This window comes from Podarcis filfolensis (assembly GCF_964270895.1).
Source record: "Podarcis filfolensis genome assembly, chromosome: 12".
Taxonomy (NCBI): domain Eukaryota; kingdom Metazoa; phylum Chordata; class Lepidosauria; order Squamata; family Lacertidae; genus Podarcis; species Podarcis filfolensis.
The window spans coordinates 50,344,613-50,371,261 of NC_139614.1; the positions used below are offsets into that span (position 1 = coordinate 50,344,613).

Here is a 26,649-nt window from a genome sequence, read left to right on the forward strand (position 1 = left end):
ACAATGTCTGGAGGGCCAGAGATACTGAACCTGTTCCACCATTTGCACCCTTTGCTGCTGTTATATCTCTTTTTTTCTTTTCCTTTTCCCTCTAGCAATTAAAGGGGAAAATTCTCGTGAAAGGGAAGAAGCTGAGCCCAGAGATGGAAGAAGTCTCTGATGAGGACGAAGCGGCTGAAATGGAAGACGAAACTGTGAAGATTGAGGTGGAGAGGAAAAGGACGGTGAGCCTCGTGGGCCATGTTAGCAATTCCAGGCCCTGATTTTGCGTGTTCTTAGCAACTGCTAGGGACGCGGGTGGCGCTGTGGGTTAAACCACAGAGCCTAGGTTGGCGGTTCGAATCCCCGCGACGGGGTGAGCTCCCGTTGCTCGGTCCCTGCTCCTGCCAACCTAGCAGTTCAAAAGCACATCAAAGTGCAAGTAGATAAATAGGTACCACTCCGGTGGGAAGGTAAAAGGCGTTTCCGTGCATTGCTCTGGTTCACCAGAAGCGGCTTAGTCATGCTCACCACATGACCTGGAAAAACTGTCTGCAGACAACCACCGGCTCCCTCGGCCAATAAAGCGAGATGAGCGCCGCAACCCCAGAGTCGGTCACGACTGAACTTAATGGTCAGGGGTCCCTTTACCTTTACCTTACTCTGAGTAAGACGAGCACCGTCTACAACCATGGAGATTGAGAGGCAGGTGGGTTGTTTCACTCCCTGCCTCCCACCCCTGAAACTACGATGAATTCTCAGTTTTCTACCTTGTTACTTGTCCCTTTTTAGAGTGAAAAACTGAAGCTTGCCCAGGAGCTATCTGACACGGTGGTCTACTGCAAAAGTGTCCACTTCCAAGGTTTCAATAATACCGATTGCAATGAAATGTCATCCTTCAGCGAAAGCAAAGCTTTGAAGCTGGCCCAGGAATCTGGTAAGTAGCCCCTTGCCTCATCTGGTGTGCTCAAAAGAGAGATCCACCGACCGAACATAACCCAAGAACATGGTGTGCGTGTGTGACCTAAAGTAAAACGCTGCAGTGTGGAGTGCGCTGCTATTCACGATGCTAGCCAGCCATTCCCATTCCCAGGATACTCCATTCCAGCCAGCTAGCCATGCCCACGTCAAGGAAATTCCATTCCAACCCCCCCCCCCCATTTTCTATTTATTCCCTGCTAATAACCAGCCAGCATTCCATGGCTATTGATCATGCTCAGTCCTTACTGAGCTGTTTTTTGTGGGGGTGTCTCCCCTACTTTTGAACTCCCCCATCTTATAAGCTTACAAGGAGGGCATGCCAAACCACTCCTTCCCCCTATTTCTCGTTTCCGGCACCACCCATTCACAGGTATACCGCTGCTGAACCTGGAAGCTGTTTGGCCAGCGTCACTAATAATGCTCAGTATATTTGTTTTGTCAGATCCTGGTGGCCACATTCACGTGTGATAGCCTTAAATAATTTTTTTAATTGAATTTTACATTTTTATCATGCTAACAACATTTCAGGGATGTGGGTGGCGCTTTGGGTTAAACCACAGAGCCTAGGACCTGCTGATCAGAAGGTCGGCAGTTCGAATCCCCTCGATGGGGTGAGCTCCCGTTGCTCGGTCCCAGCTCCTGCCAACCTAGCAGTTCGAAAGCACGTCAAAGTGCAAGTAGATAAATAGGTACCACTCCGGCGGGAAGGTAAACGGCGTTTCGATGCGCTGCTCTGGTTTGCCAGAAGCGGCTTAGTCATGCTGGCCACATGACCCGGAAGCTGTACTCTGGCTCCCTTGGCCAATAAAGCGAGATGAGTGCCACAACCCCAGAGTCGGTCACGACTGGACCTAATGGGCAGCGGTCCCTTTACCTTTTTAACATCATTTCAATTCATCAGAATCAAAGAAATACATTCCCCAGATTCCCCACCCCCGACTTCCCTCAACTTCCTCTTCTGGTTTTTTACATATTCACTCCCCCTGCTTGCTTTGTTATATCTTCTTATAAATTCTTTATATTAGTTATTATCTCTTATCATTTTAACATCATCTTTAAAATTTCTGTATTTCTTTTTGTTAATTGCAAGTGTTTACTCAAACCCTGCTAGTGAGTCCATTTCTTTACATTGTTTCTGTAAATACAACATAAATGGTTCCCAATCTTTTTAAAAATTCTCTATTGTCTTTATCTCTAAGTCTTTCTGTTAGCTTCGCCATTTCAGCATATTCCATCAGTTTTTGTAGCTATTCTTCTTTGGTTGGCATTTCATCACTTTTCCATCTTTGGGCTAGCATCCTAGCCGCAGCCGTAGCATACATAAAAAGTTTCTTCTTTCCTCTTGTCAGATCTTGACCTGAAATGCCTAACAAAAAAAGCTTCTGGTCTTTTAGCAAACGTTATCGTAAACATTTTCTTAATTTCATTATAAATCATATCCCAATAATTTTCAATTATTCTGCAATTCCACCACATATGAAAAAAGTGCCTTCTTTTTCTTTACATTTCCAATACTTATTGGAGCCTCATGTGTGATAGCCTTAATTATGTGTTGTACAGTGGTACCTCGGGTTACATACGCTTCAGGTTATATACGCTTCAGGTTACAGACTCTGCTAACCCAGAAATAGTACCTCGGGTTAAGAACTTTGCTGCGGGATGAGAACAGAAATCATGCTCCGGCAGCGCAGCAGCAGCAGGAGGCCCCATTAGCTGAAGTGGTGCTTCAGGTTAAGAACAGTTTCAGGTTAAGAATGGACCTCCGGAATGAATTAAGTACGTAACCAGAGGTACCACTGTACGAAGAAGCGTTTTCCGCCCTCACATCCCTAATCTGTCTTTCTGGGTCACCCCAGCTCTCCCACAGTTCCATTCTGATTAGAGGAGGAGAAAGAAATTGCCATTTTTTTCTGTTCTCATTCCAGGGACCGACTTTATCCATCACAACATCAGGCATCTGAGCAGAATCTACCCTGCGGGATGGAGGACGGATTCGTCTAACTTCAGCCCTGTTGACATGTGGAATGTGGGGTGCCAAATTGGTAAATGCAGAGAAGAGAGGAGCAGGCCAGCTGGGTTGTTAAAATCAACATGGCTTATTTAGTTGTGTGCGTCTTATGGAGCGAATGCAGGCTCCATGGCTTCAGCGATAGCAACACGAAGCCTCCAAAGCACAGTGGGAGCGTTCCCGCTGCGCTCCTGAGGCTTCGCGTTGCTGTCACTGAAGCCTGGAGAGCGAGAGGGGTCGGTGCGCACCGATCCCTCTCGCTCTCCTGGCTTCGCTTTGCTGGAGAGGCACTGTGCAGCTTTCCCTCTCTGCACAGCGCCCCCTCAGCGAAGCGGGAGGAGAAATGGAAGGGGCTCCGTTTCTCCTGCCGCTTCGCTGAAGGGGCGCTACGCAGAGAGGGAGAGAATTTTTTCTCTCTTGTTCTCCCCCTCTAAAACAAGGTGTGTCCTATGGTCGGGTGCATCCTATAGAGCAAAAAATACGGTACTTGTCTTCCTAGCCCCTAATTGTCCCTGACTCAGCTTATTTCGCTACACTAACTCAACCTACCCACAGACTCTATCCCAATTCACTCCCACTCCAGCCAACTCCCAACGAACTCCCCTTTCGCGCCTCACAGAGCTGGTTTTATAGTCCCTCTGACTCCACCCCCTTGGGTTCTGATTGGGTAACTTGTTTAACTATTTCACCTCCAGCACTCTCATATGTTAACGTCACAGCGGGTCTTAAGGTATATACACCTCAAGTGTCAAAAGCCAGGATAAACAGGTGCGTTTTCAGCGTTCTCCGGAAGCTGTACAACAACTTTCCGTGGTGCAATCAAAAGCAAGGACTACATTACTTTTCCAGATCACGATAATGTTCTGTAAATCTGTTATCGTGCCTCATTCAATGGGTTAAGAGCTACTAATGATCATACACACCTAAATGAAGCATTGGCTTGTAAAATAACAATTTGCCAATTTATTGTACGTATTTCTCCCCCAGTTGCCTTGAATTTTCAGTCCAAGGGAACCGATATGGATGTCTACCAAGGCCGGTTCCAGGAAAACGGCTTTTGTGGGTACGTCCTAAAGCCGGAATTTCTGCGGGATGAGCAGTCCAGGTTCAACCCCAAGGCCATCTCAGAAGGGCCGTGGTGCACCAAGAAGAAACTCCAGGTGAAGGTAGGAATTGGAAACGAGGATTACATGCATTTCTCTGAAGTCCAAAGCATAGCTGTCAAGCGTCCCTTATTTGGCGGGGCAGTCCCTTATCCCAGTGCCATGTCCTGCTGCTGTCCCTTATTGTTGATGTCCCTTAAATTTCCTGGGTTTCAAAGGAAGCAGCTCCTCTCCCTCCCTGCCTGCCGGCCGGGGAGGAAGGAGGCTCCAACTGTGTTGCTTGGCTGCGTTGCTCACCCAATAAGGAGCCTAAGAACGACTGGGGGGTGGAGCTTGCATGCCTTGTGCCGATCAAATCGGCCGCGTTGCCTGGGGACTCGCCTTTGCTCAGCGCTTCCCAGCGGAGAGGTGACAGTGGTTTTCTTTGCTGCATCCCCTTTGCCGGGTTGCTGCACTGTGGGAACCACCACTTGAGGCTTCGTTTGGCTGCTGGTTGACTAAAATCCCTTATTTTGGCTGCTAATCCCTTATTTTCGAGGCTGCTGGTCCCTTATTTTCAAATCTGTAAGTTGACAGCTATGGTCCAAAGTTGGTGCCCCAGTGCTGTTCCTTATTGTCCCCTGGAAGGCTTCCAAGTCACGATGGGCACTCAAGACCCCCTCGTTCTCTCTTACAGGTCATCACAGGCCAGCAACTGCCCAAGGTGAACAAGAGCCAAAACTCCATTGTGGACCCCAGGGTGATAGTCGAGATCCACGGCGTCCAGAGGGACAACGAGAAGAAGCAAACCACCGTCATTGACAACAACGGTAAGAGGAGGAGACACTTGTGAATCTTCACCAGCTGAACTCATCTCTGCCTCTTGGCCTCCTTCTCTCCTGCTTCAGCTACTGCCTCTCATTCTGGACTTCTCTCTGCCCCAGACTCTCCCTTCTCACTAAACCCTGTTACCTCTTCCGTTCCCAACACTTCCTCTTCCCAGTCTTCTCCCTCTGACTGCTCATAGTCATTCCACCACCATTCCCCGAGCTCTGAACCTTCTTCCCTTGTGGGTTCCCCAGCTGGTTCCTTCCACCATTATTCTGCATCCAACCAATCCTTGATACCAAGGCGCTTAGAAACCATGAGCTTAAAGTCCAGCCCAGTGGTTCTGCTGCATAGCGATTGAAAAAGGACCAAGATTTTGGCCGCCATACCTTCTGGGCTGCTACTCTGACAAACCCCTTGGCTCCTAGCTTGGAAAGGCTCTTTCTTCTTGCTGTAGCTGGGTAAATGGAGATTCAATAGCGGCTTTGTTCATTTGTTTCCCGGCAAAGGAAAAACCTGAAGCTGCTCTTCTTTGTCCAAGATGCCTTACAAAAGGGCCTTTCATTGCTTCCTGGAAGGGGAAAAGGATCCTGAAACCAAAACTACCAATAGCTGGCAAAAGCCTTGGTTGTATATTCTCCCAACTTTGGGCAGTGGGTTGCTTGGCTTTCAGCCCAACTGAAAACCAATTCAAGTGTGCAGACATGCATGTGGTACAGTCCTCTCAAAAGGCTATATCACCTTGCAAAGGAGTTGGGGTGAAAGGGATTGCCATTTTGGAAACTCCCACTATGGCACGATCTCCTTGGCATGTGGAAAACTTACACACCAGGGAGAAAAGGAGATATGTTAGTCATCAAATATCTCAGGGGCTTTCACATGAAAGATGAACAAGCTTGTTTTCTCCTGCTCCGGAGGGTGGGACCCGAACCAATGGCTTCAAGCTACAAGAAAGGTGCGCAGAACTGGATACAGAACTCCCAGTGGGGTCTGACCAAGGCAGAATAGAGTGGGACTATTACTTCACGCGAATGGCGCTGTGGGTTAAACCACAGAGCCTAGGACTTACCGATCAGAAGGTCGGCAGTTCGAATCCCCGCGACGGGGTGAGCTCCCGTTTCTCGGTCCCAGCTCCTGCCAACCTAGCAGTTCGAAAGCATGTCAAAATGCAAGTAGATAAATAGGTACCGCTCCGGCGGGAAGGTAAACGGCGTTTCCGTGCACTGCTCTGGTTTTGCCATAAGCAGCTTAGTCATGCTGGCCACATGATCCGGAAGCTGTATGCCGGCTCCCCTGGCCAATAAAGCGAGCGCCGCAACCCCAGAGTCGGCCACGACTGGACCTAATGGTCAGGGGTCCCTTTACCTTTTTATTACTTCTCTTGATTGGCACTCTTTGCTTCTGTTGATGCAGCCCAGAGAGAGAGAGAGAGAGAGAGAGAGAGAGAGAGAGAGAGAGGAAAAATGAGTCTCTGAGCATCTTTTCTATCAATAAAAGATATTTTAGATTGTTTGGGAACCGGTGAGAGAGCTACATCCTCTGGGTCCCTGTGGCGTTTACTAGCAGGCTTAGCGTCGCCGTGGGGAGTAAACAAGGAGAGGTCTCCCCAACCAAAAAAGAGAGGAAAAATAGAAAGTGCTCAGTTTGTTCAATTTAAGAGCTTCTCTGTGTAGAGATTGCCAGGAGTTTCAGGAACAAAGTATAGAAGGGAGTTGGCGGTTAATAGCTAGCAGCTGGCGGACTGCCCAGGATGCTTCACAGAACTTGCCCAAGATGTTTCTCATAGCATAGACAAGAAGGTGCTGTTAGAATCTCAGTAGGTTGGTAAGTTTAAAAGTAGAGAAGGAAAAAAAGAAAAATTACTTCCCTGGGTGGCAGTCAATGCTAATTATAGTCCTGTTATCTGCGGAGCTCCGAAGCCTGCTTGCTAAGCTGTCGCCATCTTGGATTCTCTTTTTATCTAGCCTACTGGAAAGATGTTCAAACTTGTACATCTCTGTGTTGCCCGTGTTTGTCTTTTCTTCCTTCCTCACCTAACACTCACTCTCCCCCTTGCCAGGCTTTAACCCCAGATGGGATGAAGCATTTGAGTTTGACATCGATGTCCCTCAGCTCGCTCTGGTTCGTTTCATGGTGGAAGACTTTGACGCGTCAACCAAAAATGACTTCATTGGGCAGTTCACAGCTCCCTTCACAAGTCTGAAGCAAGGTGAGTCTTCCCATCTTAACCTTCAGTGCAACTCTTCATTTGAAGCTTAGAGTAATAGGGAGTTTCCGGGGTCAGCAAAGAACTGGGTGTTTTTGTTTTTTTTAAAGTCCTCTCTCCTTTTTAAGTGTAATGTCTCTTTCAATATGGTTGGGAGGTCTTCATGAACGACGAACCCCAAAATTTTGCATCCTCTCCAAACCTGTGCCAAAGTTTTGCAGTCATTTTGCAGTGAAAACTTTGGCACCGGTTTGGAGTGAATCAAACAATGTTGGATTTTTGGGTTTGAACCCCGCTTTGATGTATCAGTTACTCAGTTGGGGGGGCATGCTGCAAAACGTGGGGGATTTTTTGCTGCAAAATGATTGCAACACTTTGACACAGGTTTGGAAGGAATCCCAAATTTGGGAGTTTGTAGTTAATAAGCGGGGACGCAGGTGGCACTGTGGGTTAAATCACAGAGCCTAGGACTTGCTGATCAGAAGGTCGGCGGTTCGAATCCCTGCGACGGGGTGAGCTGACGTTGCTCGGTCCCTGTTCCTGCCCACCTAGCAGTTCGAAAGCACGTCAAAGTGCAAGTAGATAAATAGGTACTGCTCCGGCGGGAAGGTAAACTGCGTTTCTGTGCGCTGCTCTGGTTCGCCAGAAGCGGCTTAGTCATGCTGGCCACATGTACGCCAGCTCCCTCGCCAGTAAAGCGAGATGAGCGCCGCAACCCCAGAGTCATCCGCGACTGGACCTTATGGTCAGGGGTCCCTTTACCTTTTTGGTTAATAAGCCCTGTTGGGGGCTGCCTTGTGGGCTGAAATTCAGGGGATAGGGCTGTAACCAACACTAGTCCCACTCAGATTAAACCCAGTGAAGTTAATTAACATGACTAATTTGGGTTCGTTAATTTCAAGGGGTCTGCATCAACAGCTAAACCACACTGTTTACGAACCTCCCAGGTGTCTTATAGGAGCACAGCTCCCTCTACTGCCCAGATCCGGCAGCGCTTTCCAAATTCCTGATAATCCAAGACACACTTTTCTCAATTATTATTGGTGACACGTGTAAGAGGAGGAGTTGGCCGCCTTCAGAGAAGCCAGTTTATAGCACACTTTCTCTTAATATATGCAGATTTGTGGCTGGAGAGCTGCATCACAGAATTCAGGGATGTACAGGTTCGAAGGCTATCTGCTTTTTCAGGTTGTTGTGTTTGTTTTGGAAAGAGCGAATTAGGCCACGTTAAAACTGAATTTCTCCCCCATCTCTACGTTGCGTCCTCCAGTCCCCCTGGCATGTGTGAGTCTGATTGTCGCCACTCCCAGTGCCAGCTATTGAAATACACCAAGTGAAGAGAACACCACAATATAATCCCTCCCTCTCTCTCTCTCTCTCTCTCTCTCTCTCTCTCTCTCTCTCTCTCATATAATCTCCAGGCTATCGCCACATTCATCTCTTGACGAAGAACGGAGACCAGTACCCTTCTGCCACGCTCTTCGTGCACATAAACATTACGGATGCTTACTAAAAGGACAATTTTCTCGGACCGCTCAAGGGAGAGGTCCCTGCTTTCCCTTTCCAAATGAACTTGCCTACCAAGCTGGGAAGAGAGAGACCACAAACACTACCCTGGTTTTTAGCCGATGTGGAATCCCCACAACATCCCCGGAGAGCAGGAAATGGACAAATGAGTCGAGCCAACCACCACAGAGGTCGTTCTGCAAACTGCCTTGCAGCGTTTAGAAAGCATCATGGAGAATTGCTGCTCCAAATGCCTGTAAAAGGCCATGTTCTGTTGTCTTTGGGAAGCTGGGCTATCCGCCTTATCATGGGCAGGCAAACTAAGGCCCTGGGGCAGGATCCGGCCCAATCGCCTTCTAAATCCGGCCCGCGGACGGTCCGGGAATCAGCGTGTTTCTACATGAGTAGAATGTTTCCTTTTATTTAAAATGCACCTCTGGGTTATTTGTGGGGCCTGCCTGGCGTTTTTACATGAGTAGAATGTGTGCTTTTATTTAAAATGCATCTCTGGGTTATTTGTGGGGCATAGGAATTCGTTCATTTTCTTTTCAAAATATAGTCTGGCCCCTCACAAGGTCTGAGGGACAGTGGATCGGCCCCCTGCTGAAAAAGTTTGCTGACTCCTACTCCTTATCCTAGCTGCCGTTTCTGAGAGAAAGGAGAAAAAGAGCTAACTTTTCAATCATGAAGCACGAAAATTAAGATAAGGACAGGCGCAGGAGATTGTTACTTCAGTCCTTTAAGGCTGGGAGGTTCACACACTGGCCACTGTCCCCCCTCTGTTGTCTCTGAAGACCTCATCTGGACTGTAGCACTGGCTTCAGGCATGTTCTGAGTCAGATCCGAGATGTGGCTTCTGTGTCCTTTCCGCTTGTTTCCATGCCTGTTTCCTCCCTTATGTCCGATGGTTACTGACTTCCTTTGTGCGCTTGGGCAGCAAGGCGCCAGTTCTTCCTGACGTCACCTTTCAGGGTTTTCACTTTTTCAAGGTTTCAGTCCTCATGATAAGTTAGGCAAGCTTAAAAGCGTAAAGGCGATTTCCGATGCAATTTTGAAAGCTAAGGAAAGTTGTTGAACGATGTACACATCGTTTTAAGAAAGCGCACATTCCGCTGCTGGGTGCTGCAAGCTGTGTCAATCATTCCAATCAAGCAGACTTGCGCAATGTTTAATTCTACCTCCAGCAGCAGCCCAAATCCCTCCTTTGCAACTTCTCCGACTTCTGAAATTTAACCGGGCATCGCTCACCTTTTAAGTCATAATTTACCCATTGGCTGAAACAAGAGATTCTCAAGAAGCTGATTTCTGGGGCCAGAGTTACATTCTGTGTTTCTGCTGCGCTAGAGTGGACTAACAATGTACTCCCAGCCGGATTTCATAACTGTAAAAGTATGTGATTTTTAATTTTTTTTTAGACATTAAGACGTAAGCACTGTCCTTGAACTTTCCCAAAACAGTGTCAGGGTATTGGACTTTTTCAGTTTTAGAAGCTGAGGCAATTGCATCAATCATCACGTTGTGAATTTGCTAGATGCTACTTTTTTGTAAATTTTGTAATTTTGTTCAATCTTTTTATAATTAATTATTACATTATTTTTAGGCGAAAGCAACCAAGGAGAGCAGGTCCATTGTACAGTCACACCCTCTCTTTTCTTAGTAGTTTGGAAACGGTTCTGAATTTGAAGGGGGTGAGGATATAGACTGGGGTTCAATCAGTCTCATAGGCCATTATCCAAAGATGATTGTTGCCTGTGGAAATTTATCCCAACATTAGCAAATTCAGCTGCTTGAAAGAAACTGACTGATATAAAATATGCTAATTCTGTTGTTTCAAATATTGGGTTTTCCCCAGCTGGTTCTGAATTACTACTGTTTTTGAACATGATGCAATTGTAGCTAAGGTTTTCCGTGAAATGGTGAGGACTGGAAACTTTTGGAGAGTTTACATAACCTCACATCAAATAGCTTTGAATCAGAGTCCTGTTGTGCCACCATTCTGCCTCTTTTACATTACATGTGAGATACACTACAAAATCCATGCCCTCAATCTACCTACAGCCGAATGCTTTTTAAGCGTTCTGTAGATTTCAATGGGAAAGAATTAAAAATGCACCTAATTCTCCCAGTGATATCTACGAGTTTTAAATGGCTCTGGATCTTTGCTGCATGTTACACTGTGATCTATAGCAAATTGTGAAAATGCTATGCTACTGACAATGTCGTACCAAATCCTCTTATTTTATATGTGGTCCCAGCCTCTAAAACTCACTTTAGATAGAAAAGAGTGGAGAACCTTTGCTTTTCACTAAGCAGAATCCTTTTAAACAATCTGCGGAGGCTGAAGGCTCATTTACACGCAATCTTATCTCATGAGAACAGGCCCAAAGCTTGCTTCAGATTTAGGTGCCTATGCTGTGGTGCTTTGCCAAATGCCAAAGGCCCCTGATTTCATTTCAAGACATAAGAATTGGTCAACAGCACTGGCCAGTTTGCAGTTCCGCCTCAAAGCAGATGTGCCTGAAAGTGATCCGACCGAGAGAATCTGTGATCTCAACTTGAATTCCTCGATTTGCGGAGAGTTGCTCTCTCAGGGTAGATCACCTGTCAGGATTGAGGTGTTCATTTGCCAGCAAAGTTGGCACCGGCTTCTTTCCTCAACCATTTTCGCTACCTCTCAGTGCGAATTTCGAGACTTCACCGGCCTCCTCACAAAATGGCCACCACCTCCAATCCTCTCATCCGCAAAATGGGGTCTGCATTGTTATAGAGCAGGGGCTCAGTGTAGACAGGAACTCATGCTGTGTCATGGAAATCCATGTGCCTCTAAACCAACATAGCCTCTTGTTTTGGGTTAGGTTTGGACATATATATATATATATATATATATATATATATATATATATATATATATTGGGGGAGGGGTGGAATCCTGAGAGCCACTTTCACGAAACGCACTGCAAATTTATTAAACGGGAAGGTGGTTTCTAAAAGCCGTTATGTTTTCCCTTTCTTACGGTGAACGTTATCTCGTTTCTCAAGGCGCTATGATGAACGGTGTCGCCTCTTCCCCCCCAAACACTTGTGGAAAAGCCACGTAATGCCTTATTGCAGTAACTGTAAGGTCCTGGTCTAGCACTTTTTAAAAAAAGAATTGGGACCTTATAACTGCCCCAGCCTTATTCTGTTTGTGTAGAAGACAATCACAGGGTGGTAAACTTGAAGAATGGTTGAGACGATGGTTGAGATGCAACTGTAGCTGACTTTTAACAGATATTCCATAAGTGGAGCCCTGACTGTGTCATAATGCAATAGCTGAATCCAATGGGGATCTTGGGCTTGTGTAAGACATAGAATCATAGAGTTGCCATCCAAGAAATAAATAAAAATCAGCCTTCTCCAATGGGGTCGGTCTTCCAGGTGCTTTAGACTACAAGTGATGCGAGCCGAAGTCCAAAACATCTGGATAGAAAAGGCCAATTCATCTGGTCCAACTTGCAATGCACAACGTCGGCCTATCATTTGCAGTCTTGTACTGTTGTGCTCCTGTTGTTTACACGACAAAAATAGTTTGCCCAACAACACCAATGCTCCCACTTCTTGCCCTGACATGACAGTGGATCTTGCCTAAATGGGTTATATCCCATGTCAGTCATACTGTTGAGTAGACCCATTGGAACTGGCGAACGCAGCTAATGAAAGCCCCTTTATTTCAGCGGATCTGCCTTCGAGTACGGCTTAGCGAGATATAACCCAGTCATTCTGCAAACAAAACTGACTTTTATATTGCGGTTTTTTAAAATTAAAAAATGCCATATAAAGCTACAGAGTTAGAGGGGTTGACAAGAGTACAATATAAATAATATATTTTTTAACTGCGATTAAAATGAAAAGTGAAAAAAAGAATCGTGTTTCTCTGCCTCATCTTTTCCTGTTTATTTTTCTTACTGGGTTCACCTGATGTGTAAATGCACATGGCCAACTAAACTGGCTTAGCTCAAGCTTTCCTCTACCTTGAACTCTGCCACCCCCCCAAAAAAATGCTCACTTTTTCTTGAATGGCAGGATTGTACACCTACCCTCCCATCTGTTCTGAACAGAGGAGAGGTTCAAGAAACTGCTCTCTGAGCAAGCATGGCAGGGGCCAATGAAGTCTTTCTCCCCAATGATGGCGGGAGCATTTTCTGCTCTTTCAGACACGGCAGCCATTTTGTATTATGCCCAATGGCAGCCATTTTGTTCCTGACACCCACATCAATGTCTCAAGAATCCAAATGGCCCACTGGCCAAAATAGGTTGGCGACTACTACTGTGGCTCTATGTATGTTTTAACCTCCATGTCAGGGTCTCCTACCCAGACACTGGTTCCTTCTCCTGTTCCAAGACTGGGAAAAGTCATTCATGGAGCTCTACCACATGATAAACCATGGTGGGATTGACCACAAGTCCTTCCTCTTGGGGACAAAAGGGAAGACAAAACAGAAGCACCCCAGTTTCACTTGCTGATTTCATCACGAATGAAGCTACCGCATGTAGATTTATGAAAAACGTACGCCACCGGTCACTGTGATTTGTTTTATTTCGAAATCATGGCACGGAAATGAACGAAGTGAAATGGCCACAGGTGGGTGTGATGGAAATTGTGGGGAATGTGTGAATTTCTTTGCTACCAGTGCTGTTTTTTCTGGATGTAGTCTCTGAAAGGCCTTTGGATGAGAAAAGGTGCCATTTAATCCTTGAGGAGAAAAGCTGTGTGGAGTTACAACCCTCAGGGTGCAAGCTTACTCTAGGGTACCACAAACATTCATGGAGCAATCTAGGGTACCACAAACGTTAAGCCCAAGACCTATAATTCTCATTATTTAAGACTCTTTAGGAAGCTTGATCATATCCTGATCGTCATATTGTGATATTCACCCAAATCCCTCACCTCCTTATTTGCCAGCGAAATGAGAGCGGCTACTTCACCAGCTTCTCACTCCTAGCCTGACTGGCAGTATAACAATGATAAACGTAGCAACTGTAGTCAAGACTGTGACCCCAGACAGTTCACGTGGGATTCCCTCCTCTTCATATCCCTTAACCGCTCCAAAAACACAACAAAACTTGAGCGATACAATTTTCCCTGGCCCCAGATGAGGTCACTAGTGCGTTGCCTTTCTTCCCAATCCTGGCTTCAGAAGAGAGAGAAAAAAGAAAAGTGAGAATTGTTTCTAGTGGTACCCAAACGGATGCTTCGGGGTCCTTGTGAGCACAAGGACTAGCCCAAAACACGGACGCCTGAGGCAAAGGACAAGATGGCGCTGTCCTCTCAATTCCATGTAGAGAAGCCAACCAGACTGAACTTCAACAGGGTGGAAACTGTCCTCCACTGTACCAGAGGGCAATGTATGGGGGTCTGTCCTCCTGGCATCTTGCTGTTGCTGCCTGCCCCTCGGCTTCTGCCGCCTGAGGCAACTGCACTCAGCGCTGCTTTACAAAGGAGGAGGAGAGGATGGGTCAGGGTATTCAATTCCATGCCTTCAGATTGGAGGCCAGTTGCTGCATAACTAAGGTGTGTGTGTGTGTGTGTGTTATGTACTGAGTTGAATAGGATCCAAAATGCAGTAGTCTGATTGGTCCTAGAACAATGCAGCAGTATGATTGGTCCGCAGGAGCCACCCAATCCAGCTCCAGGTGGAAGTGAATCCACAACCTGATTGGCCTACAGGAGAATCCCGGAATTAGCCAATCACGTGCAGCCCATTGTGTAAATAATGTATGTAAAGCAGATATTCTGGGGGAACTTCCATTCCTCATCACCACTATGAGCTGAATAAAGAGCATAAAAGTCACTCTCGACTCCAAGTATATTTCAGTGTGTGTGTGTGTGTGTGTGTGTGTGTGTGTGTGTGAGAGAGAGAGAGAGAGAGAGAGAGAGAGAGAGAGAGAGAGAATGAGACTTTCCCCCTTCCAAACTGTCCAGAATTAGCCCTAGAGGCCAGTCTTTCATTTCCCTTCAACACTGACTGAAGCTTACAACTTCACGTGCAATCCCTGAATTTCCAAACTCATAAAATGCAAGGAACTTTCTCCCCGCACAGACAAATTATAAAAAGCTTGGCAGACAAAAGAGGTGGCCGTTTTCAGTAGCACAGGTGCAGGGGGAAGGAAATAATCTACCATGCCTTTGACAAAACTGATTTCAAGAGAGAGAGAGAGGTTTCTTTAAATAGTCCTTTTTGGTAGTGGGGGCGATGATGGAGGGAAGCACCCTTTATCCAGGCTCACTTCCTCCCACACCTGTGGAGTTATCCCAAAATGAGTTCTAAGAAGCCAGCCAGCCGGCAGGCAGGTGTGCAGGCCGAAAGCTCCTTCGCTCAAAAGAGTCCAAATTGTTTCTTCTCATTCTGCTGCTTCCACCTGGGCATCTGGTAGAACTCGTCCTTGGTCTTCCCAAAGATGTCATAAAAATCTGCGTCAGACAGGTAGTACTGCAAAGAGAGTGAGAGGAAAGGGAAACAAGTGAGGGGAGAAGCCTGAGGGGTTATTGGCTTATTCTGTTCTTGTTTTTATTATGCATTTTTTTATAATATTGTATTTTTATGTTGTGAACTGCACCAAGATCAACAGAGGAAGGGCGGTATACAACTTGAATGAATGAATGAATGAAATAATAATAATAATAATCTGTGTGGTTTTTTTCTGGGGGTATGCTGGGGTAAGCATACACCTAAACATTTTGGAGTTTAGGGTTACTTTTGTACTTTTTTTGTAGTAATAACAATAACACACAGCACCACCTAGTGGATAAAGAAAGCAGAGACACATATTGGGTCCTCCTAACATACTTGCCTCCAATATACAGTACATTTGGGGCAAGAAACTACCAACATTAGGGTCAATCTGCATTCCAACCACTTTTTAACCTCTCTCTTGAGATCAAGCGGGAGGCAGGAATTTTCAGCCTGTCACATACCAAGGACTGCGGCACATTCACCATCCTAAACACCAGCTCAGGGGCCTTTAAAAGAGGATTAGGTATGTGGCCATGGAGGATAAAGCTATGCGTGGCTACCACTCACAAGGACCATGCGCTTCCTAAGCACCTGGATGGCTGCTTAGGAAACAGGACACTGGACTCAAAAGGCCTCTGTCTTGGTCCAGCACGGCATCTTCTGACGTTCTATTGTCCCTTGCATGCAAGACCAGGGGACCTTTGCTTTCCAAACTGACTCATAGAAGAAGAAGAAGAGTTTGGATTTGATATCCCGCTTTATCACTACCCTAAGGAGTCTCAAAGCGGCTAACAATCTCCTTTCCCTTCCTCCCCCACAACAAACACTCTGTGAGGTGAGTGGGGCTGAGAGACTTCAGAGAAGTGTGACTGTCCCAAGGTCACCCAGCAGCTGCATGTGGAGGAGCAGAGACGCGAACCCGGTTCACCAGATTACGAGTCCACCACTTTTAACCACTACACCACATTGGAGACCTTGAGGACCCTGTGGAGGGTCGCAGCAAGATGGTGGTAGCAGATTCTGAGCTCCAAGACATGCTTTATCCCGGGCAGGTCCCAGGTGGTTAAAATATGGAGATCCACTCTCCAAAGGAGACTCAGGCTCTCACCTCCCATTACCTCCCTTCCAGACATGCCTGACTGTGCTTCTCTAGCCAAGGAGGCACACTTCTTCATCATTTAAATCTTAGCACAACACATGCAGTTCCCTAAATCTTAGCACAACTTCACCCTCTTTTATCTACTGACCTGGGAGGGAGCAGCAGCTACAGAGAAGAAGAAGAAGAGTTTGGATTTGATATCCCGCTTTATCACTACCCTAAGGAGTCTCAAAGCGGCTAACAATCTCCTTTCCCTTCCCCCCCCCACAACAAACACTCTGTGAGGTGAGTGGGGCTGAGAGACTTCAGAGAAGTGTGACTAGCCCAAGGTCACCCAGCAGCTGCATGTGGAGGAGCGGGGAAGCGAACCCGGTTCACCAGATTACGAGTCTATCGCTCTTAACCACTACACCACACTGGCTCTCATAGGCGCAAGACCTACCTTATTGCTGTGCTCCTTAGGCCTGGCGTTGCCGAACAGACCTTGTTCCTTTTAATAAAACGTTAACCTCCCTTATTCTGTGTGACTTATTCTTAACACCCTTTCCTGACTGCACTCAAATGTGTCTTTTAAGTGCCTCATGTGTTGTTCATGTGAGCTGCCCTTTTCACACACCTGCTTCCTGTGCCAGCGATTGTGTTAGCCGCAGTGGTTGGGTGAAAACAGTGTGAGAAACGACCAGGGAGTGCGCTGCTCAATCGGCAAGGTAAACAATATTCGGTGTGTGTTCACCTACCTCTTTCTTGGTGGGGTCCACTCCCTCTGGAAGGTCATCTACCGTCTTGTTGATCAAAGCATCTCTGTGATATGCGCCAGTCCCATTGGTCTCCACGGAGGTGGGGTTATTGTTGTAGCTGCCGCCGCTGCCGCCACCATTGCTGGAGGGCGGTTGGTGTACTGGCGACCTCCTTTCAGTCTCCGAAACGGCTGAATTGGGGGCAGGCTTACTGCTGGCGTTCCTGTTGTTCAGATTGGCATTTTTAAGGTCCTGCCAAAATATAGGAAAAGCCCATGAACAGGAGGACACTGCACATTTCACATGGGGCAAGCACACCTTGCTAAGGAGCATTGGCCAGTCAGAAGTTCCTTGCCACTGAAGGAATGGGTTTCTGTGCAGTCAGTTTGAAACGGGACCCAAAACCCCCCTTTTCTTCTTTCTCCAAGAGAGCATTTCTAAAATGCATTAACTTGAGCTGTTGAGCAAATGCATAACAAGAACACAGCTGTATAAACAAAACTCTCTCCTTTATCAGTCATGGCAATGGACGACCTTGGCTGTTCCAGTGGAGTAGGGATGACATGTCTGGGTCTTATCTTACCACACTCTGATGCACAGACCTAGTCTGGGAACAGCGCCAGAGTGTGTTCCCTCAGTGTCATTTGACTTCCTTCCTCCCGTCCGGGAGCAACGCAGAGCCCACCAATCGGTAAAGTTTAATAAGGCTACACCACATTCGGCCAGCCCTCAGATTTCGGCAGGACGTGAGAGCCAGCCTTCGGCAGGCAGTGAAGTTCAAGCTTCTTGCAGCACCCTTTTGCACCTAGGAAATAGCCTTGTACTGAGCCACACCTAGCGCAGTGTTGTCTACACTGACTGGCAGCAGCTCTCCGGGGTTTCAGACCAGGAGTCTCTCCCAGCCTCCACCTGGAGATGATAGTTGAACCCGGAACCTTCTGCTTCCTGAGTGCCACTGGGCACTTACATGAAGCCCCCCTTTGCTTTACACAAGTTCAGGCTGTCAAGGAATGGTGGGCACCCTTTGGCCCATGGGCCAAATCAGCCTGGCAAGGGGATCGGTTTGGCCAGTGAGGTCATTTCCTCAGAACCACACCCACTTGTCCCATCCGGCCAATGAACAACTGGGAACCTTTAAAGTGTGCCTCTGATGGTTCCTTGACAAGTGTGTATGGCTATTAGCACTGAACAAGCCGAACAGCGTTAGGGTTTCTCAACTTTCAAATTCCAAAAATGAGGCATGCTAAGAAGTTGTAACACGGCTTGGGGATTCAAAATATATTTTGGTTAAATTAGCACCATTTAGTTTTGCTAAACTAAGTAAAATGTGCATAAAAATTGCATAGAAATCATTAAAAGTGCCAAGTACTTGCAGGTATATTATATATTTAGTAGCAGCAACAGCAGTAGTAGTATTTAGCGTTACCTGACATTTTCAGAAGGTAAAAGTAAAATTATTTGGTTTTCCAAAGGCAGTTTATGGGCTTCTTCATTAAATGTAGACTCACCGAGCTAAATGTTGTCCAGTCACAAAAATAATAGCAAATTTGAATTCCTTACACCCAAAGGACCCTTCACTGAAGAAATTTGCAAATTTTTTTGAAAAAGAGTGGGAACCCTTTATATTATATTTGCAGAAACAAAGAAAGAACGTGGCTTGATGGTAGGATTTAAATAAACATTCACAACTTTATGGATAGGGAATAAATAACGTAATAAAAGGAAAAATATGATATTTGTAGAAAATAGCAGAATATAATAATGAGGATAGTAAATGAGAAATGGAAGTTGAGGGAAGTCCAAAGGGAGGGAGGGAGAGACGTTATGTAAACTGTATGTTATAAGTATATTTATAATGAGAAAAAAATAAATTAATAAAAAATTAAAAAAGAAAAGAAATTTGCAAAAATTTAAGTTTCACCCCCTAAAATGGCACATGGCTGCTGGGAGAGCCTGAATGGTGGAGCTGTCGATGGGGAACCCCCTAGCACAGCCTAACCCTGCCGGAATCAGGTTGGCTCAAAGCGCTGGCCAGCTACCGTATTTTTTGCTCTATAAGACTCACTTTTTCCCTCCTAAAAAGTAAGGGGAGATGTGTGCGCGTCTTATGGAGCAAATGCAGGCTGCACAGCTATCCCAGAAGCCAGAACAGCAAGAGGGATTGCTGCTTTCGCTGCGCAGCGATCCCTCTTGCTGTTCTGGCTTCTGAGATTCAGAATATTTTTTTTCTTGTTTTCCTCCTCCAAAAGCTAGGTGCGTCTTGTGGTCTGGTGCGTCTTATAGAGCGAAAAATACGGTAATTGGTGCTCACAGCAAGCCAGCTGGGATCTGGACTTGATGCAAGCCAGTCAAGCAAAGAACCTTCCTATGCAACTCAAGCTGTGCCCACAAAGGAAGAGGTTTACTTCCTGTCACCTGACACTGTTGTGACGTCAGGTGATTGACAAGTGGCCAGCCCCGCCCACTGATCGACAATGTTTCCGGCCCCTGCTGTAAAGAGACGGATGCAACATTTGCACAAGGAAGCTGCAGCTTCCACCCTTGAGCTTACTCACCATGGTGATCTCCGAAATGGTGGCTACTTTTCCCAAGCTGTTCTTAATCTCCTCGTAGGACGACTTGCCATCCTGAGAGGAAAGGAAAGAGAAATTGCTGCTTTGAGAACTGCAAGGAAGCCTTAGTTACCCAAAGAGAAAGGCGATTGCAGCTTTGACGCGAGACCTTGTTTTCCGAATCAGCACTTAAGCAGTACTGTCTGGTGGTCATTGGGGCAGATGGGGTGCAAGGCAGGAGGCTGACAGTAGGTGGCGCCAGAGCCAATGGCAGGCAGAGCCAACAAATTCTAGTTTTGTCCCCTTCCTCTCCTTGCTGAGTTCTGCAAAGGCAACACAGACTAAGGAGGAAGAAGTCGAGAGGCAAGGCCACCTTCTGGGCTGGTTGTAAGGAAGGAGGCAGGGAGGTGGAAGCGGCTGAAGTTGTACTAGAAGAAGCAAAGATCACCAGTGTTGAAGCAATGATTCTTCAACATCAACTTCATTGGACTGGTCATGTTGTTAGGATGCTTGATTATCGTCTTCCAAAAGCAGCTACTCTATTCCCAGCTTAAGAATGGAAAGCATAATGCCAGGAGGAAACAAAAGAGGTTTAAAGACTCTTTCAAGGGAAATAATAATAATAATTAAAAAAAATGTAGTATAAACACCAACAACTGGGAGACACTGGCCTGCCTGTGAACACTCCATTTGGAGAACAGCCTGTACCAAAGGTGTCATAGGCTTGGTAGACACTCGAACTCAAGACGAAAGGGAGAAACGTGCTAAGAGGAAGGCATGCTTGGCAAACCCTCACTGTGATCAACTCCCACCTGGAAACCTATAGTCCCCACTGTGGAAGGACATACGGATCCAGAATTGGCCTCCACAGTTACTTACGGACTCAATGTTAAGACCGTGTTTATGGAAGACAATCTTACTCAGCTACGCCAAAGAAGAAGGAAGAAGAAGATAGCACAGTGCTCCATTTGCCCTGATGAACCAGCCTTTACTGCACCATGTGATACAAGGGCAGGTAGCGCTGCCCACCTGTTAATGAAGGGATGGGTTTCTGTGCAGTCAGTTTGAAACTGACTCAAAACCCCCCTTTTCTTCTTCTCCAAGAGAGCATTTCTAAAATGAGCTGTTGAGCAAATGCATAACAAGAACACAGCTGCATAAACAAAGCTCTCTCCTTTATCAGTCACGGCAATGGATGACCTTGGCTGTTCCAGTGGAGTAGGGATGACATGTCTAGGTCTTATCTTATGTCCTGACCACACTCTGATGCACAGACCTAGTCTGGGAACAGCGCCAGAATGTGTTCTTAGAGTTGGTGACCTCTTGCTCCAAGATAAGAGTATAGGAACAGGAATACCCTTTTATGGTCAGAAGTACAGGAAGGAAAACCCTTTTATGGTTAAGAATGCCGGAGCAGGAACATCTGTGATGTCAACCTGCGTGTATAAGCTGACGTGGCTGGATTCCTGGGGAAGGGGGGAGAGGGTGCCTGGAGGATATATATATACTGAATGAAATTCCTCATTTCTTTGGACTTGCTGTGGACTGACCACGCAAGTGCCTTTCTGCTGCTCTGGAGAGCAGAAATAAAGAACTCTTTCTCTGAACCAACCCTCGGTGTCACTTGACTTCCTTCCTCCCGTCCGGGAGCAACGCAGAGCCCACCAATCGGTAAAGTCTAATAAGGCTACATTTCTTGGTGCATTGCCCTGCAGTGTGCGGCCCAATTCTGGACCGAGCTCTCAGGCCAAAAAAACTGCCCCATTCCTGTTCTAGTGAACATGCACATTGAGTGAGCATCATTTAGCAGCAAAATGGTAGACGTGTTGCTCTGTTGTCATGGCGTTTGCCCGGGTGAGAGGGAGGAGTCACCAATTTGCTGGCTCTCATTGGCTTGCCTGCTCAGGTGTCACAGAAGCTGAGGCAGAGCAGCCCAGTTTCCAGTGGAACGAGAGAGAGCTCTTGAAAGGCGCAACTTTCTGTGGAATTAAAAACAGGCTACCAAACTATGGCCTCAGCTCAGAGATGTTTTTACTTGCGGTTACTTACACTCCACTTGTACGGGTCCCAAGCGGTGAACCAGCCCGTGAAGTTGACGGGTTCGTGACCTTGTTTCACCACAATAATCGGTGTCCCCAAGTCTCTTCCCGCTGGGTGGGTCTTCAGGTACTCTTTGGCTGAGGTCATGGACTCCTTCTTTTCATAGTCGTTGGAAGCTTTGCCAACCCAAAGGAAAACCTACAGGCGGAAAACGGGAGATGGAGAAGAAAGAGGAAGAGTCATTTTTCCCCCGCTAGAAAAAGGCTGGGGAAACTCCGCCCCAATTTGGCTTGTTCCCCCTAACCAGGCCCACTTGCCACACACCTGATGTCGTACAAAGGTCCACAAATAACAGCACTTTGGAGGTCCTGAGCCTCAAGGAGGTTAGATTGGTTTGAACTAGGGCCAGGGCCTTTTCAGCGCTGGCCCCGACCTGATGGAACGCTTTGTCACAAGAGACTAGGGCCTTGCAGGACTTGACATCTTTCCGCAGGGCCTGCAAGACAGAGCTGTTCCGCCTGGCCTTTGGTTTGGACTCAGTCTGACCCTTATGTTTCCCTCCCCTTATGGTCTTGATTTATCAGCTATTTTAAAATGAGGCTGCATTTTAAAATGTTTTTTAACCTGTATTTTAATTTCCCCCCCACCCTCTCTTTTTCCCCTATTATGTTTTTACTGTGATTTTATTTTATTGGTGTTAGCCGCCCTGAGCCTGGCTCTGGCCGGGAAGGGTGGGGTATAAATAAAATTTATTATTATTATTAGTAGTAGTATGTGATGCTAGGTAGTGAATTAGCTGCAGCGAAATGATATATAATGAACTGAAAAAAATAATGTTTAAAAGTAACTTTCCAGAGCCCTTTCTGTTGAGGATAATTCAGAGGGAAATTCCCAGGTGTCAAAAAAGGTTATTTACGTATGCTACTACTGCGGCCCGTGTTTTGTTAGCCCCAAAATGGAAAACGAGCAAGGTTCTATCCAAAGAAGAATGGCAACTTAAGCTGGTGGAATATGTGCAGTTTGCAGATTCAATTTACAGAATGTCAGGGAACTGTCATCTGAGACGAAGGAGGTGAAAGGGCTCATGGAGGGTGAGAGAGACCACTCAGCGGAGGAGGGGACCAGCAGGGGGAGAAGTGGAGTTCCAAGGGAAAGTGAGTCGGAGGGAGGGCTCAGAGACACTTCAAGCGAGAACAGTGGGGAGGTTTCAGGACCTCCCGTAGGGACACCCACTCCTCGGCGGAAACTGTCACGCCGAGAGTCCAGAAGACGCGTTTCCGTTAAGGAGCTTTTATGCTGGAAGAAGTTCCGTAAACGCCCACTGTCCGATTCAACGAGCGATTGATGGAGCCATGCTTAAGGAGCTCCATCACAGACAGAGGTTTGGGAACTTAGCCCAACTCTGAGGGATCAGGATTTTACGCACAAGCAGCTCACCATCCCATCACAGCAATCGGACAGTCCCTGAAAGCAGCTTGTGCAGAGAGGCATCATGAGCAACCCAGCCGGAGCCGGAGGAGCAGCAGGAGCTGGAGAAAGTCCAAGTCTGGAAGAAAGGTACAGAGTGTTGGAACTCCAGCTAGCAATGCAAACGGCGAGGCTAGAAGAAAGGAGGGCGCAAGATGCAGAAAAGGCAAAAGGCGCTACACTAGCAAGAAAGATGCCAGGAATGGTGCAGAAGTTTGGGGGGGGACCCCAGGAACTACCAAGCCTTTAGGACAGAGATGCAGTATGCTCTCGAACTGCAGTTTAACGACTTTCCCGATGAGGCATCGCGAGTGGCGTTTGTGATTGGCCATCTCGAAGGAGGGGCGAGAGACTGGGTCAGGCCCCTGATGGCAGGGAATAGTGACATGCTGAAGGACGCGAGGAAGTTTTTTCGCGCCATGGATTTGATGTTTTCCAGCGAGATTGAACAGGGACTGGTGCGCAGACAATTGATGGCTTGCAAACAGGGGAGCCGATCGGTTCGTGAGTACTGGACTGAGTTTACAATGTTGATACATAAATTGGGGTGGGACCTATCGGCGGAACCCATTCAAATGCTCTTTGAAGAGGGGCTTTCTTCGGCGGTGAAAGACGAACTTTCCCGGGCGCCCAGGGCGGAGTCTATGGACCAGCTGACCAAATCAGCGCTGACCATTGGAGCGCGCCAGGAGGCAAGAGCCTTGGAGAAGCGGGAGGGGAAAGGAGAGCGTTGGAGGGATTTCCGCATTCCAGAGATTCCAAAACCAAGTTTCCCGCCCGGAGACCCGATGGAGGTTGGAACAGCGCGCGCGCGCGCAGTTTCAAATCCCAGTGAAGGGAGGAAGAAGGAGGGAAAGAGCGCCAAGAAATGTTATCTCTGCCAGCAGCCAGGTCACTTTGCCAGAGTCTGCCCGCAAAGAAAGGAATGACAAGGGATCGCGGGAGCTGTTGGGGGGAAGGAGGAGGAAGTCCAGGAGCCAGTAAAAGCCAACGCCTGTCTGCCACTGTCAGGGCACTGCAGACAGGCCAAGGAGCAGTAAAAGTGCCCACTCCGGAACCTCCAAGACCAGCCCTAGTAAGAGAGGTGTGGCTAGAGCTGGCAAACGGATACCCACTGAAGACCAAGGCGCTGTTGGACTCAGGCAGCTCCTGTAATTTTATGAGCAAGGAGTTTGCAGCTGAACACCAGATACAGACACTCCCTTTAAGCAACCCCCTGCAGGTCACCACGATCGATGGGAGGGAGCTGTTGGGGGGAGAAGTTAGCCTACAGACCGTCCCAATGGTTATGAGGGTGGCAAGACACACCGAAAGGATAGCGTTCAATGTAGCCACCCTGGGAGGGGCGCCAGTCATTTTGGGAATGAGCTGGCTAGCGTTGCATGACCCGCTAGTGGGCTGGCATCAGAGAGTGGTCTCCTTTGGGTCAGCACATTGCCTGGAACACTGCAAAGAGGGGAAGGTGCCAGAAGGGGCAAAAGCCTCCCTAGCAGGGACGGAAGTGGCGGACAAAGGGAAGGTGCCCAAACAATACGCTGACCTGAGCAAGGTCTTCAGCGAAAGGGAAGCAGATAAACTACCACCGCATAGAGACTTTGACTGCCAAATTAACCTGGTCCCTGGGGCCCAGCTCCCCGTGGGCAAGCTGTACGCCATGTCAGACAGGGAAATGCAGGAGTTGAGGGAGTTTATTGACAAAAACCTGAAGAGAGGTTTCATCAGAGAGTCCAGAGCGGTGGGGGGCAGCCCAGTGTTTTTTGTGGACAAAAAAAACACGGATAAACCGAGATTGGTCGTGGACTACCGGCGGCTAAATGCTGTGTCAGAACCAGTGACTTTCCCCATGCCCAGGATTGATGACATTTTGACCAGGGTGAGGAAGGGAAAGATATTCACGAAACTGGACCTGAGAGGAGCTTACAACCTGATACGAATAAAGAAGGGGGATGAATGGAAGACAACGATGTTCACCCCCCTAGGGGCTTTCGAATATCTCGTTATGCCCTTTGGATTACAAGCAGGCTCCGCCTGTTTTCAATCGCTCATGAACCATGTACTGGGACCTTTGCTCTACAAGAATTGCGTGGCCTTCCTCGATGACGTGCTGATATATTCAGAGAATGAGGAGCAGCATGTAAAGGATGTAAGGGAAGTGCTGAGCCAGCTGCAAGCAAACCAGTTGTGGGTGAAATTGGAGAAGTGTCAGTTCCACACCAAGGAGGTGGAATTCCTGGGGTACCGCTTATCAGACAAGGGATTAGCCATGGATCCAGGCAAGGTCCAGGCGGTGCTGGAATGGAAGACACCGAAAACGAAAAAAGATGTGCAAAGGTTCTTAGGGTTTGGGAACTTTTACCGTAAATTCATCAAGAACTTTGCCCACTTAACAGCTCCCATCACGGACTGTCTAAGCAGCAAGAAGAAATTCGTTTGGACGGCGGAGGCGGAGCACGCTTTTGAGGAATTGAAAAAGGCATTCGCTTCGGAAGAACAGCTCCTGCATGTGGATTTACAAAAACCCATGAGAGTGGAAACTGATGCCTCAGACCGGGCGGTGGGGGCGGTGCTGCTTCAGCCAGGGAGCAATAAGTCGGAATGGAGACCGTGTGCCTTCTTTTCGCGTAAGCTGAACAAATCCGAGAGGAACTACACGGTATATGACCGAGAACTACTCGCCATTCACGAAGCGTTCCGGAGATGGAGACACTTACTAATTGGCGCACAGCATAAGGTGCAAGTGTGTACGGACCACAAGAATTTGGAGTATTGGAGAACGGCACGAGTGCTCAACCAACGACAAGTGAGATGGGCCCAGGAGTTCTCCAAATTCCATTTTGAAATCTGCTATGTGCCAGGTCCAGAAAACATCAGAGCGGACGCTCTCTCTCGCAAACCTGAATATTTGGAGGGGGAGGGAGCGCCAGAAGAGAGACATATTATCCCAGAGGACCACTGGGTGTGTGGTGCGGCCTGGGTGGGGCAAAGAGAACTGGTAGAGGGAACGGTAAATGATGAGTACGCCCAGGATAAGCTCAGAGGTTTAAGGAGAGAGGGAGAAGACCCTGGAGGTTTTGAAGAAAGAAACGGGGCATTGTATTACAAAGGGGCGCTATATATACCCGAAGGGGAATTGAGGGGGAGAGTACTCAAACAGCTGCACGACAATCCCACAGCGGGGCATTTTGGGCAACACAAGACCATGTGGTTGGTGACCAGGGAGTTTTGGTGGCCCAAGGTGAGGGAGGATGTACGGGAGTATGTGAGAAGGTGTGACCAATGCCAGAGAGCCAAAGGAGAAAGGCGGGCACCAGCGGGGTTATTAGAACCGTTACCCACACCAGAACGACCGTGGGAGGCGGTGTCGATAGATTTTATGACTGATCTGCCCAAATCCCAGGGGAAAACCGCCATACTGGTCGTAGTAGACCTGTTAACTAAGATGGGCCACTTTGTAGCGTGCTCACATGCAGTCACGGCGGAAGAGACAGCTAAATTGTTTGTAGAACATATTTTTAGGCTGCATGGCGCCCCCTTGAGGCTGGTTTCCGACAGAGGGAAACAGTTCACGTCCAGATTCTGGAGGAAGCTTATGAGCTTGTTGCACGTAGAGGTCAACTTTTCGACTGCCAGGCACCCTGAGACCAATGGGCAGGCGGAGAGGGCAAACGGT

The 26,649-nt window shown here is 47.5% G+C and overlaps 2 protein-coding genes across 4 annotated transcripts in view; one reads left to right on the forward strand and one right to left on the reverse strand.

Annotated features, from left to right (window-relative positions):
- PLCD1 (phospholipase C delta 1) overlaps positions 1-12,493 on the forward strand; it is a 65,358-nt gene extending 52,865 nt beyond the window's left edge. For both annotated transcript variants that reach the window (XM_083579549.1, XM_083579548.1), the window contains exons 9-15: positions 96-224; positions 772-916; positions 2,886-3,002; positions 3,956-4,134; positions 4,748-4,880; positions 6,938-7,087; positions 8,506-12,493. In XM_083579549.1, coding sequence (XP_083435675.1) covers positions 96-224; positions 772-916; positions 2,886-3,002; positions 3,956-4,134; positions 4,748-4,880; positions 6,938-7,087; positions 8,506-8,597 — 945 coding nt within the window. In that variant the 3' untranslated portion in view covers positions 8,598-12,493. The remainder of the gene's footprint in view (positions 1-95; positions 225-771; positions 917-2,885; positions 3,003-3,955; positions 4,135-4,747; positions 4,881-6,937; positions 7,088-8,505) is intronic.
- Positions 12,494-13,148: 655 nt separating this feature from the next.
- VILL (villin like) overlaps positions 13,149-26,649 on the reverse strand; it is a 60,060-nt gene continuing 46,559 nt past the window's right edge. Inside the window, exons 17-21 of one of the 2 annotated variants that reach the window (XR_014540464.1) lie at positions 21,522-21,710; positions 19,476-19,547; positions 16,921-17,172; positions 14,169-15,060; positions 13,149-14,014 (exon numbers count right to left, since the gene is read on the reverse strand). Coding sequence is in view for 1 of the 2 variants with exons in the window: in XM_083579467.1 (XP_083435593.1) it covers positions 14,947-15,060; positions 16,921-17,172; positions 19,476-19,547; positions 21,522-21,710 (627 nt within the window). In the remaining variant the exon portion in view is untranslated. Of the gene's footprint in view, positions 15,061-16,920; positions 17,173-19,475; positions 19,548-21,521; positions 21,711-26,649 lie in introns of both variants that reach the window. The other variant, XM_083579467.1, reaches the window with a different exon arrangement.